General features: G+C 41.0%; 1 protein-coding gene across 2 annotated transcripts in view; it reads left to right on the top strand.

Annotated features, from left to right (window-relative positions):
- The window catches only part of syne1b (spectrin repeat containing, nuclear envelope 1b), a 106,232-nt gene that overhangs the window by 39,356 nt on the left and 53,019 nt on the right, over window positions 1–13,857 (top strand). For both annotated transcript variants that reach the window (XM_041811993.1, XM_041811992.1), the window contains 25 exons: window positions 553–693; window positions 815–975; window positions 3,240–3,390; window positions 3,761–3,988; window positions 4,074–4,172; window positions 4,261–4,448; window positions 4,535–4,658; window positions 4,790–4,956; window positions 5,917–6,070; window positions 6,204–6,829; window positions 6,977–7,156; window positions 7,531–7,681; window positions 7,808–7,966; window positions 9,478–9,660; window positions 9,933–10,034; window positions 10,186–10,389; window positions 10,610–10,817; window positions 11,113–11,225; window positions 11,325–11,530; window positions 11,612–11,761; window positions 11,889–12,180; window positions 12,311–12,483; window positions 12,606–12,915; window positions 13,123–13,287; window positions 13,479–13,835. In XM_041811993.1, the coding sequence (XP_041667927.1) occupies window positions 553–693; window positions 815–975; window positions 3,240–3,390; window positions 3,761–3,988; window positions 4,074–4,172; window positions 4,261–4,448; window positions 4,535–4,658; window positions 4,790–4,956; window positions 5,917–6,070; window positions 6,204–6,829; window positions 6,977–7,156; window positions 7,531–7,681; window positions 7,808–7,966; window positions 9,478–9,660; window positions 9,933–10,034; window positions 10,186–10,389; window positions 10,610–10,817; window positions 11,113–11,225; window positions 11,325–11,530; window positions 11,612–11,761; window positions 11,889–12,180; window positions 12,311–12,483; window positions 12,606–12,915; window positions 13,123–13,287; window positions 13,479–13,835 (4,992 nt within the window). The remainder of the gene's footprint in view (window positions 1–552; window positions 694–814; window positions 976–3,239; window positions 3,391–3,760; window positions 3,989–4,073; window positions 4,173–4,260; window positions 4,449–4,534; window positions 4,659–4,789; window positions 4,957–5,916; window positions 6,071–6,203; window positions 6,830–6,976; window positions 7,157–7,530; window positions 7,682–7,807; window positions 7,967–9,477; window positions 9,661–9,932; window positions 10,035–10,185; window positions 10,390–10,609; window positions 10,818–11,112; window positions 11,226–11,324; window positions 11,531–11,611; window positions 11,762–11,888; window positions 12,181–12,310; window positions 12,484–12,605; window positions 12,916–13,122; window positions 13,288–13,478; window positions 13,836–13,857) is intronic.

Raw genomic sequence — 13,857 nt, 5'->3', positions numbered from 1 at the left:
GTCAGGTGTTTGTAAAGATAGTGATGCAGTGAGTCAGCCATCATTTTCTCAGCGTTTCTTTAATAGATCATAGACAGGATGGATGTCAGAGTCTAGAGATGGAAACTGTTGCTTTTTTCTGTGTGAGTGAGGCTGCACTATGTGAAGTAAAAGATACTGAGTAGGGTGCATACAAATAATCCTGTGCCTCCTACAGTGCAGCAGAACCACTGAGCTGCTTGCAGAATATGAAATGTACTTCTTCTGTCAAAATGCTGACTCATCACCGCTGCTGAAAAGCCTAACATGGCCTTGTCATCTGCATACATTAGAATTTACTGGAAGTACATGTGACATTTTCAGTCTCTTCCTTTAATGGTGATCTTGATTTAGGATCGCTGCTATTTGAAAATAGAATTTTTCTGCTTTTTTTATGTTATACCGAACTAAAATAAAACAGATATTATAATTGTCTCTTGTTATTATGAGGCTAGTTATATTTTGTCAGATAGAAAAAGTCATAGGTGAATATTTGATTTCTTATCAATGACATTGGTGCACTGTCTTCTCCAGGTCACACTGGCAGCCTGGCAGGAGTTTGACAGTCAGCAGGAGGCGGTGCATGAGTTTGTTAATAAGGCACGATCAACAATGGAGAGAGACCTGAACTTCAGCAGTCCAGAGAGCCTGGCTGTTGAACTTGACCAAGCCAGAGTATGTAATGTTGCTTCTTTAATACTGTCGACATACTGTGTGGTTTACTATCAGAATTGAGCTTCTTGAAATGAATCAGCCAAGAAAACAATATGAGCAATGTTTTTCTCTTTTTTAACAGGTGTTGTTGAAGCAGTCTGAAGCAGAAGCCTCACATATGAACACTTTGCTGAAGAGAACAACAGAGATCCAGCTTGGTCCAAAAAACAAGACTCTGCTCTTACAACAAGCTCGTTCCCTGAGTGAGCAAGTGGACAAAGTCGAGGCTGGGCTCAAGAAAGAGTAAGATGAGGGTTTTTGTCTTGTTGCTCTTTTTTGCCTTTATTGGATTAGTCAGCTGATGATTGATAGGAAATATTGGCAGAGGGAAATGAGGGAAGACATGCATCAAACAGTGCCAGGAATCAGGATTCAAATCTGCAGCCAGTGTGTCAAGGATTGGAGTGTCTGTATATGGGTGCCTGTTTTAAGTTAGCATTTTCAAAGATTTAGCCTTGTCATTAGCCGGTTGTCTCTGAAGAAAAATGCAGCATACTAAAACAATCGCAAAGTAAAAATTGGACATTTGAAAATCAACAGACAGATATTTTTGAGCGTAAAACAAGTTGATATATTGTTCAGATGAAGTCATACCACATTACTGGCTCTCTATTTTATGACTGGAAACATTTTTCATACTTTACTTTCAGTACAGTTGCTTTTTCCTTTTCCCTACACAAATTTTACAACAGAACAGACATTTTGCAGTTATGTTTAAAGTAAGGGTTACTATATCAAGTGTCTGTTTACTCTAATTTGTAGTCCATCTTATCCTCTGGATGAACTGAAACTGTTTATTTGGCATAGGACCTCTGCTAAACACTTTACTGACAAACCAATGCAGTCTAATTGAGTTACTCACAAAAACACAAAGGGATAAAGAAAAATGTGATGTTTGATTACAGTCATAATAATATACACAAACTATCTGCTTCCTAAGTTCAATTTTGTTTACAAATGTTATTTATTTGGACCAGTACCTACAGAATTTCTCATGACAAAGTCTTAGGGAAAAGGTAAATTTTTCCGTACCACAATATTTCTTTCCAATCATTATCCATTCTGCTTTTGTGGCTCCTTGTTGAGCCATTTCCTAGTTATTCCTTTTTGCTTGCTACTAGTGGTATATAGAGAACCTATTTTTTCCTGGGCATCAAGCATGTGCCATAAATTCTCTAAACTACTTAACACAAAAAGTAAGGCAATTTGTGTTCGGTATAATGTCTCTTTGTTATAATGATATGATTTCATTTTAAATGGTACATTTGTAAGGGACGTGCATTTGTGGAATGAGCAGCAGAGCTGAGTATGTGGGTTGCACCCATAAAAAAATTGCCAAATCTTCTCTGCCAGTGCCAAACAGCTTATTTTACCATTGACTCTGTTTGGTGGATTTGATAATTGAAGCCTGAAGATACAAGACTGGCAATTTAACATTAATTCATTTAACAAACAGGAGCCTCAGTAGCATGTAAAAAAAAACATACACAGCCACAACAGCCTGGCACCTCCTCCTCCTGCTGGTCACCAGTCTGGTCATACACTGCTGTGGAATGGCATCCCATTCTTCGACCAGCATTTGTCAAAAGTCACCGGCTCAAACAGCACGCCCAAGCTGATCCCACAAGTGTTGAATTGGGTTAAGGTCAGGACTGCTGGCAGGACAGTCCATCCTCTCCACTCCCAAATTTTGGAGGCAGTCTCTGTTAAACCCCTCTCTGTAGGGGCGAGCTTTGTCATCTTGGAGGATAGAGTTCAGTCCCAGACTGTGGAAATATGGGACTGCCACTGGTTGCAGAATCACATAAAGTTTAAATTATGACCTGTTCATAACCTATTCATACTTGACATACTTAATAGATATTCATGTAGACACATATTGTATTTATATTATTATATATAATTCATACCTTTAGCACTTTGTATATACTGTATCATATGTTGTTTATTACTGCTTATGCACTTCTGGTTGGATGCAAACTGCATTTCGTTGCTTTATACCTGTGACATGCGCAATGACATTTAAGTTGAATCTAATCTAATCTAATATAGGAGGCTCAAAACAAGAGTCAATAGCAACAGCAGAATAAGTAAGCTGTTTGGCATTGGCAGAGAAGATTTGGCAAATGTTTTATAGGTGCAACCCACACACTCAGCTCTGCTGCTCATCCCACAAATGCATGTTCTTTACAAAATAGCACCATTCAAATGGGAAATAAACAGGATTTCCAGGGGTATAAGATTCATTGCCAAGAATCATTGTTGCAACAAATAAATAATCTACCAAACAAAAGTTTCCTTACTTTTTTCCTAAGTTTGTGTAACAGCAAAACTTCTAGTAAGCTCAAAACCGATCACTGATTTTATGTCTCATGTTATGTCTGACAAATATGTTTGAATTATTAGGCAGTCCCATGATATATGAAAGTGGCCAGCATTTAACAACATTTTTAAAAACTATATCTTAACTGATTTCTAACTTTTACCTGTATGTTCTTGTGTTTCAGTGTAAAGACTCTAGAGGCAATGAAAACTCAGTGGGATCAGTTTGGAACTAAGTTTGAAACATTTTCATTGTGGATATCTGAGAAGGAAAAGCAGCTGGATACTCTGAAATCTTCTGCTATTCCTCTTGAGCAACAGATCAACACTGTAAAGGTAGAGTTTTGTGTGCCATAATGCTTTGCAAGTCTTATTTTGCATTCTAACAGTAATCTTATCTAATCAGTCAGGTCAGATACATCAGCTCTTTTTGTACTCAACACAAAGAAAATGCTTGTTAAACACATTTTTGCTTTCAGTCTTAGGTGTACCTCTTTAGTGAAGCCGCAATGAAACAAATTAGCATTTATTAAACCTGAATTGGACAAGGCTGCAAACCTTTGTAATAATTTACCTCATTAAACACTGCTCCTTAACATCTAGCAGAAATGTACTGGTTCACCTCCACTGAGCAGCTGTCAAAGACTAAGACATTTTCTCAGACTTGATCCTTTTTATGGTTTTGCATCCTTCCCCTCACGTCCAGGCTGTTGGTGCAGAGCTTCAGGAGCGAGCCGAGGTTCCCTCTCAGTTGGAGGTGGATTCTCAGGCACTAGCCCAGTTTGTGTCTTCAGGGGAGGCAGCTCGAATCAAGGCCAGACTGACCCAGATTGGCAGGTACTGGGAGGAGCTGAAGGAGAGTGTACAGCAGCTTGATGGACAGCTGGAGGAAAGCTCCTCTCACCAGCAGAAATTCAAAAATAGCCTTGAGGAGGTATGTAGAACTTAGCATCATTACGTTATGAAGGCTACCATTTAGGGAAGATAAAGGTCTACAATAAATCTTGATCATGTTGTAGGTGCAAGCCTCCCTTGGTGAGCTCCACACCAAACTGGAACATCCTATCAAGTCCTGCACCTCCTCTTCAGAGACCTACAAAGCTCTTCAAAACCACATGGTGACTAGCTGATTTTACCATACACTGCTGCTTTACCAGCCAGCAGACAATGCTGTGTAGGTAACTGTCTTGTGTTTTTGGTTCTCAGGATGCCTGTCAACATCTGGAAAAGCTGAAAGGAACCTTGCTGTCTCTGTCAGCTAGTGCCCGAAGACTGAGTGACAGAGAGCAAGCGGAGAGAACCGTGACAGCACTGAACAGTAGCTATGACCGAAACGTACAGGAGGCAAAGGATAAACAGAGCACTTTGGAAAGCCTACTCTCTCTGTGGCAGAAGTGAGTGATATCTGAAAAACCACCAAGATTTAAAAGTTTAAAAAAGGAAGATTTGATTGTATGTAAGTGCATTTGTCTTTTTTCAGGTATGAGAAACAGCGATCAAACTTTGTTTCCTGCTTGGAGAGGAGTGAATCTACATCAAAACCAGAGAGTCAATATCTGTCTGCTGACAAAGTCAAACTCTGCACAGAGTTACAAGATTTGCAGGTACATTACAAACATTACATTTCTACAAAACCAAAGCCTTATAAAATGTTTTAACCACAATTTCTTTCTGTTTTGGCATTGTTAACTCTTTTAAATGATGTAAAATTGTACATGCACAAACATTTTTGCAGGCCTTGCACTCTGAGGTCCAGTCTCTGGAGCTTGCTTATGCTGAACTGGTTTCTTTGGGGACCTCTTTGTGTCCAACTGCACCAGAAGAAGGAGTAAAGCAGCTGAAAGACGAGCTGGAGACTCTGCAGAAGAGGCTGCATGTTCAAAACCAAGTCCTTCCACAAAGGTAAGATCATGGCATCATATTTTCCTATACTGCATTTTTTCATGTCACATTGACGCATATTGTTCCAGAGACAAGCAGGATTAAACAAATTCAGTATTATCAGTGGATTTTTGAATGCACTGGTTTCAAACTGCTAGTCTTTAACTTTTTTATTTGTTTTGCTGACAGTAAGGCAGCTTTCATAGTTTTTCCACCTAGAGCTTCAAGATAAAGAAATCAAAATTTTGTATTGGGATAAATGTTTTGCATCAAATGCTGCAAATCGTCGCATAATACAATTTCATTGTAAATGATGAGCATTGAATCTTATTATATCACTGGTAAATCCATGCATCTACTAAAGTGAAGCGTTTGGCTATCTTTTGGATTATTTAGACACTATATTCAAAAGAGAACCTGTAATTCTGTAAGAATATCAGAATTCAAAATACTTGCCTTAATTGCATTATTGTATCTGTAGCATATCAGCCTGAATATAATAAAATGTTAAGATGTATGCAGTACAAATGCACTGGTTATAAAAATCCTCTGATGCTGATGTTTAAAATGACAATTTAGCCAATGGCTGATACCAGTGCCGATTGTTTTTTCATTACTGCATTCAGTTTAACACTCCAACAATGCCAACACTTTATCTTATGTTTAACCACGAAACCAGTTTAGAGTTTGTTCAACAGGTCAATCTTCTGCCCAATGATATCTGTCTTTGGTAAATCAGCTGTTAGGGGTGCTAAATACTAGGATTAAATTGTTCGGACACAACAACAAAGAAATCTGGATTTGATATCTGTTAATTCCCACATTATTTGCCAACAGCTTATGTTTGTCAGAAGGGGCAATATTGGCTAATAACTTTGTGAAACCACTGCATCTATGCATCCCTAGCATGAAGTAAAATGCTGGTTAAAGCTGCTCTTTTGTTCACTGATTTGACTCACTCTGCTGCCATTCTGCCCCCAGGATCGAAGACCTTCAGAACCACCTCTCTCTGGTTGAGCAGTTCGACCAGGCCCTGGTTAAATTCTCCCAGTGGAGTGAGGGCATGCTCTCGAATCTGCACTCAGCTGCTCAAGTAAACATCAGCAACCTGCAGTCTGCCACCGCACAAGTAAAAGTAAGAACCACATTGAATAATTTTCCAGTGCTTTTACATGAGGATATTCTTCAAGAGCCACTTAGTCTGTTGGCAGACAAACAGCATTCTGCTTAAGAGCAACATCTAATCATCTCTCTATGACCTTTGACAGGAGACCCAGGCAGCCTTGCAGAAACAGTCTGGTGTAAGACAGAGCTTGGAGCAGCAAGCAGAGAAGCTCTGTAAGTTTTGTGAGCCAGGAGATGCACAGCTCCTCCGTAGCAGAGCAGACAGCTGTCTGCAGCCCTACATGGAGGCCCACCACACCGCTGAGCTCCAGTTAGAGTGTCTTGAAAGGCTTGAGGCTTTTCTTCAGACACACAGTGTGGCCACAGGGGTGTTACGTGGTCTAAAGCAGACTGTTGAGAGCGCTGGAAGCTGGGATCGTGGAAAAGTAGAGGAGCTGCAGCAGGAGCTGGCGACTATTGTCCCAGACATTACCCAGCTGGAGACTCTGGCTGTCAATCTGGACAGCAGTTTATGCAAAAGCCATCTCCACATTGGTGCTGATGAGGGTTCTCGTAAATCCTGCCGCATGCTGGCTGATTCCCTCAGCGCTGAGCTGGATGCAGTAAGGAATTTGCTTGGTAGTAAACAGAGTGAAGCAGAGGCCCTAGGAGCTCTATGGACCTCATTTAGACAGCGTAAAGAACAGCTGCTCAAAGCTGTGGAGGACATTGAAGAGAAAGCTGACCACCAGAGCTTCAAAGAGCCCAGCCTACATGCTCTGCAGCAAAGGTAAAGTACTGCAAAAGTGAACATCCAACCTTAAATCAGATACACATACCAGGGCAATGGTGTAAATGTTAAACTTGCATCATTTAATGTTGAATGTTGATACCATGAGAACAGATAAATATCAGCAAGTTATGCTCATCTTCCAAGGCTGAGGTTCTTCAATCAGATGGAGGATGAGCTCCAGTCACACCAGCATGAGGAGCAGTGGCTGAGGGACAAAGGCAACCAGTTGGCCCAGAGAGATGCAGAGTTGGCTGGAGAGGTACTGAGGGAAATCAGTCTGCTGGAGACCACATGGGAAGACACCAAGAAGCTCATCACAGAGAGGTACTGAGGGGAATGGGAGAAGACTTTACTACTTCAGAATAAAGAATATAGCTTTGATAAATCATGAATGCAACAAGACAGTTTCAAAAGGACTCAAGAAGTGATGTTTAAAGATCTTAATGAGCAGCAGTTTATGAAACAAAATCTTTGCAATCAAACATGAAGTTTTTTGCTCTTGTGGTCAAATGATTAAATTATGTTGCCTTTAGAAATTAAATCACCTTTGGGTTATTTAAATTTGCACTTCTAAATTTCTGCTTGTTTTTGTTTTGTATTATTTTTTGTTATGTATTGTTTGTTGTGTTTACAGTTTGTTTACATAATATAATCTAGCCCTGACAATATGCTCACATACTTCCCTCTTATTCTGTCAGACAAGAGCAGAGCAACGTTCTCGTTGAGCTGATGAGAGAATACCAAATACTGAAAACCTCCATCAGCAGCATCATTGAGAGTACTGAGCCTCTGGTTGATATAAGCTCGGTCCTGAAGGACTACGAAGAGACAAGGAGGTCTCTAACCAAGGTCAGATCAAAGTATTATGCTATATTTTTGGATATGCCTCATCACACTTATTTTGACTTAACTGCCAATAATATAAAGGTAAACTAATCAATGTTAAAGCTGTATTTGTCCTTCTTCTGTTTACAGCATGAGACCGTGAAGGTAGAGATGGCCAGCAAGCAGCATGAACTGGATCATTTCTCTAGTAAAGGGAAGCAACTGGTGGTTGAACTGAAGAAGATCCCAGACTGTGATGCTCCAATGTTAAAAAAGGACATGGAGACACTTGTTGATCAGTGGCTGGATGTAAGTCAGAAGTTTGAACTGTCATGAGGGGCTGATTAGATGTTTCCGTGATATGTTTGTTGAGTAATTTTGACAACAATGGGGGCAATGCTTATCCTCATTCTTTAAACTTTAAAGTGTTTTTTAAAGGACTAAAGTTTGTTTCCTTGGTCATCTTCAAGCCTTAAAGTGTGTCCAAAAAGGCTGACATTTTGTATCGGCTAAATAAATCTGTAAATATCAGCATATCGGATATCTGCAAAAATCCAACATCGTGCAACCCTACTTCAATTGATTCAGACACCAAACCAAAAAAATATAATTCACACATAACATCTCACATCATGAATGAATAGGAGCAGAAAGAAGAATAATCTTCAAATATCTGTCAATCTTTCATAAGATATTAATTAAAGGGGACATATTATGCAAAAATTACTTTTTCAGGATTTCTAACAAAAATATGTGCCCCTGGCCTGCCTACAATCCCCTCAAGTACCAGAACCACCCCTCCCTTCTCCACCTTTAAGAAAATGTGTGCTGAAACAAGCCATTCTCAGATTTTCCCCTCATGATGTCATGAGAGGAGTTATCACCACCCCTAGGTTTTGGTTTGCCCTCCTCACTTGGAGGAAAGTTCAGCCCTCCTCTGTTAAGCCACACCCATTTCCTGATAGGGGCGTGTTCAGGGGCGGAGTCAGGAGGTAGGGCCAGACAACTCATTAACATTCAAAGCCACAGACACAGGAACAGCATGTTACAATGTTACAATGTCATTTAGCAGACGCTTTCCTCCAAAGCGACGTACATTTGAGAGCAAGAACAACACAAGCAATGATCTAGACAAGAAGAAACAACATCAGTAAGCGCCATCAAGTGCTTCAGGTTCAATTGGACGCAAGTGCTGCCGTGTAGAGTTTAAGGCAGAGTACCTAAAATATACGTTGTTTGTGTAGTTTTTTTTTTTTTTTTTGTTCTGAGCAGGGCTGACACAGAGGGGTTTTTAGACACACAAAAATCCAATAGTGGAGTGTTTTTTCAGCAACAAACTTCACAGGCATGCTTTGGTGACCTCTGAGACAAATATAAACTTGGCTTAAAAGGGTAAAATATGTCCCCTTCAACAAACCACATCCACATGTACACACTAAAAGATTTAAACTAGTTGTAGCCCATACCAGCTACTATCAAGTTCACGTTATTATGTATTTCATCGTACTCCTTCAACAAAATGGCTTTAATAGTTGTTTAAACATAATGCTCAATGCTTTTTAAAATAATGTTTAACTTAGAGTTTGTTGTTTAACAGATGCAATAATTACTTGCACACTTTTACTTCTTTTTGTAGCTAAACTCTGATCTACTGTGTTAGTATAGGTGCTGTGCAAGTCTTTTACTGAAGAGAATCATGATTAACTTCACTGCTATATCCTAGTTTTTTATTTTTTTTTATATATATATATATAACTGATCCATTAACAGTGCAATGCATTGTCTAAAACAAAAATGAGGTGGTTTATTCGACTTGTCAGGTATCAGAGAAGATAGATGACAACATCGATCGCCTGAACCAGAGTTTGGCGCTGTGGGATGATGTGCGGAAAATCAGTGAAGACACTGAGAGCTGGACGAGCAGCTGTGTGATGGAGCTAAATGAGAGCCTAAACAATCTCAATGACAGTCAGAAAGTGTCTGCAAGGCTCTCCAAGCTCCAGGTAAGATCATGATGTCATCGTAATGATTTGTTCTGATCCTTGACATTGTTTTCAACATAGCAAAAAAGTCAATACAGCCCATTACCTTGTGTGTTAAGAACTAGATGCAGCTTTTGCATTCACTGTCAAAAAGACTCTCATATAAAAACTCAGTACTTTAAATGAAAAAATGGTAGAACCACAAGGTAACACGCCTCATTGATGGCCAAAATAAAAGCAAATAAGCTGCTAAAAGTGATGTGAAAACGTTTTTTGCTCTTATACATCCACAGGCGGAGATGGGTGAGAAGGAGCAGAAACTTGAAACCCTGCAGAGCAAAATTACAGAGCTGAAGAAATGCTGTCAGAGTGAGGAGACCCCAGCTAAATTACAGGTGACAAAGGATTGAATTCTTTCATGCTGCATTTTCTGGATTGTAGTACTGTTTGAAGTGGTACTACATCATCGAATAGCAACAATTCTTCCCTGTAGACATAAAGTGTATTCCTCTTTTACACTTGAAACTTTCATTGCACTTGCAATAGGTGCTGGAGAATGACCTTCGTAAAAAGATCAACTCTGTTCAGAAGCTACACGAGCAGGCCAAAGGAAACCTCACAGACTTCACCTCGCAAAGAAAACAGCTTGAGGACTACATCTCACAGATGTCTGCATGGCTTAAAAGTATGGAGGATTCCCTTGTTTCCTCTCCCACTGGATCAGATCCAGAGGACATCTGCAGAGTAAAGGTGCAACCCTTGATATGTCTGAAAATTTCCTTTTAAATTAAAACAAAAAAAGGACAAATGTAATCTCAGTCTTGTGGACACAAAGTACACTTGATGATGCCACTGGTTTGTGAGTTTTTTAGGTTCCAAAAAGATTAGCTCTCCTTTCTTGTATCGAACGCGAAGGCAAGACTGCAAGGAGTCTAAGAAAGTGATCTGTACTCTTATATATGATTTGAAGGACCTCCAGAAAGAGCTGCAAAATCAGCAGGGCAGTATTGACTCCACCAGAGAGAGCCTCAACACCCTGTGTCGTAAATATCCCTCTGAAGAGCTCGCTGGCTTGGGTTCAGCCCTCACAGACCTCATCAAGACCTACGAGTCTGTGAATCAGCTTTCTGCCAGGACACTGGTGTCTCTGCAAAACTGTCTGCAGCAGCAGTTCAATGGTGAGAAAATAAAATCAAACATGAATTGTGTGTTGTTTTACTCAGATATCACTTTATTGTTGTGCCAAGGTTATGATGTGCTAAATACATAAAACTTTATGGTTAACACCCTATGCACTACCTCCTTTATTGTGATCAGATGATGCATTTGTAGCTTTCTATTATTTTCAAATTAATTAAAACCAGGCCTCATATGGTGACCTTCAGAAGTACTAATAATAATGTAATAATAACTAATCTCTTTGATTATCCTTCACTTAGTCTGAATCTTGACATTTATTTTCTGTCTCTTTAGATCTGGTTCAGGAGTTTCATCGCTGGCTTTCAGAGCAGAGGGAGATAGTGAAAGAATGCTCTGACCGATCTGGAGACACACAAATTGTTGAACGCAAATTACAGAAACTGAAGGTAAAACCCCTCCTGAATAAATTAGGTTAGATTAATTTAAAGTTTTAGTCTTTGTAGAGGGGCGAAAGTAGCATTTGATGAATAACATTTTTAATTTAGGGTGCCATGGATCGTGTGGAGGAAGGTGAGGTACGCCTTACTCAAGTCTGTGAAGAAGGAGAGAAGCTCTTACTCCATCTCCCCAAAGCCAGTGCTGGTCAGGTCCAGCAGCACCTCTCCTCCATCCAGCAGGACTGGGACAGCTTTGTGGAGCAGTGCAGACAGAACCAGCAGATCCTGGAGGACAGTGCATCCCTAATGAAAGGGTAAGTGACCTAAAAACAAGAGTTCAGTAAATCACTCTTTAAGCAAACCTGTTATTTAGTGAATTTTTAAATACATTGCAGATTTGAGGGTCGCCTCAAAAAGCTCAGGTGGTGGTTGGAGCACATGGAAAAGAGAATGACGACAGATCTTCTTGAAGCCAAACAACGGGGTCCTGAAAAGGCAGTGCTAGAGCAGGTGGAGGAATATCAGCAGGAGGTGCTCAAGGAAAGGTGCTGAGTCTAATAAAAGTCTGTTTGTTTTCTAAGAATGTCCACAGATGGATCTCTTATAATTCTCCCCAATGAAATATCAAAGTACTCTTTGAAGATTATTAAAATATTTTACTTCTCTCTACAGGGATTCATTTGAGCGCTTATGTCAGGAGGGACAGGCGCTGAATGAAGGTGGGCGAGGAGACGGTAGTGAGACACGAGTGTCGGCTCAGCTGCAGTCACAGCACCAGGCTTTACTGAGACGTGTGAGAGAGAGGCTGCGCAGCTGCCAGGTCACTTTACAGGAGCAACAGGCTTTTGAAGAGACACTACAGACTACCTGGGGCTGGCTTAATGGAGTCCAAGAGCGCCTTGCTTCACTCAACAGCACAGTTGGCAATAAAGAGACACTTGAGAAAAGACTTGGTCTCGTACAGGTCAGTGAACACCCTAATAGACAAATTATATTTGTTGTCTTTACAGTGTTCTCAGGACACACATTAAAAAACAAACACTGACAATAATAACAACACTGACTGGTCTGGTTTGCTGTTTACATGCATGCAGGATATCCTGCTAATGAAAGGTGAAGGAGAAGTGAAGCTTAACATGACTGTAGGAAAAGGAGAGCAAGTCCTGAAACACAACAGAATGGAGGGGCAGGAGGCCATTTGTTCACAGCTACAGAACCTAAAAGATGCCTGGGCCAATATGTTAATGACTTCCATGAGTTGCCACAGGTAGGAAACATGTTCTTACCCAAAACCAGTTAACAGTCAGACACAGGGCTTGTAGCATCCACTGATACCATAGTTCTGAAAAGGGTTAAATGCATCGATTTCTTCTATGATGTTGTTTTTAGTCGTCTGGAGTGGACCGTGGCCCAGTGGACAAGCTTTCAGGAGAGTAAAAGCCAACTGCAGCAGTGGATGGAGTCAGTGGAGCAGGAGGTGGGGATGACTCTGCCTCAGCAGCCTGGCCTCAAAGAGAAATCGGCTTTGCTTGAGCGCCTCAGGGCAATCCAGGCTGATGTGGATGCTCATGCAGCAGCACTGTCACGCCTTACAGACAAAGCAGTGGAGATGCATGAAAAAACTGGGGACCAGACCTTTGGACCAGAGTCAAGGGCAGAGCTAAATGCACACTTCGCTGATATCTCAGCTGTTGTCAAGGTAATCTGAATATACTGACATTGCAAAAAAAAAGAAAAAAAAAAGCTACAGCCGGGATGATAACTTTGGAAAAACAGGGCAAGTGAAATGGAATTTGCATCTGTGACGAACAAACTACATGTAGCAAAATAAGTGTCACTTTGTTTTAAGTCAGCGTCTCCTTTATATCTGGTATCGGTGTTTACCTTGTCTTTTTCTTTTACAAAGGGCAAGGTGCAGTCGATGCAAAACATTGTGTCTGAACACGAGCAATACCTCGACGCCGTGAGAGACTTCAATGACTGGCTCATTTCAGCAAAAGAGGAACTCCAGAGATGGTCAGATCTGTCAGGAGACTCAGTCTCTATTAAAAGAAAGCTCTCCAAAGTACAGGTGAGGAACTTTAACTGATACACCTGGGAGAAAAAAACTGCTGCATGCAGCCCAGAGATATGAATAGTGTACACTAGAGTTTTCTTCCAGTCAGCCAGCGGAGACTGAGCAGTGCAGGCACTCCTGCTTAAGAGTACTTAATGTTTAAACTGGACTGAGATGACAGTTGTGATTCTTTTTAACCTTTCCAGGAGTTGCTTGACTCCAAGCAGCGAGGCAGAGAAAGGCTGAATCGGGTACAAAGATGTGGGGCAGTGGCGAGGGATCACACTGGTTCAGGGGGTTATGAGGCCATGGAGCGAGAGGAAGCAGCCCTAGTGTCTTCATGGGAACAGTGGGAACGTGGAGCACTGCAGACTAGGGCTAGTCTGGAGACTGCCCTCACCCAGATAGCCAGCTCTGAACAAGAGTTCAACAGCCGGTCGGCACAGCTGGAGCAAGACCTGCGAGATCTCGGCCGACAGCTAAAGGACTGGCGTCTGCGGCTGGCCCAAGCAGAGGGGAAAAACATCGGAGAGGAGGCAGTAAAAGGCTGGCAGATAGCAAAGGTACATTGCAGCTCTCTTTAAT

Source organism: Cheilinus undulatus, linkage group 18, assembly GCF_018320785.1.
Source record: "Cheilinus undulatus linkage group 18, ASM1832078v1, whole genome shotgun sequence".
Lineage (NCBI taxonomy): Eukaryota > Metazoa > Chordata > Actinopteri > Labriformes > Labridae > Cheilinus > Cheilinus undulatus.
The sequence above is the reverse complement of the archived record's forward strand: the minus strand, read 5'-3'. Positions and strand labels throughout refer to the sequence as shown.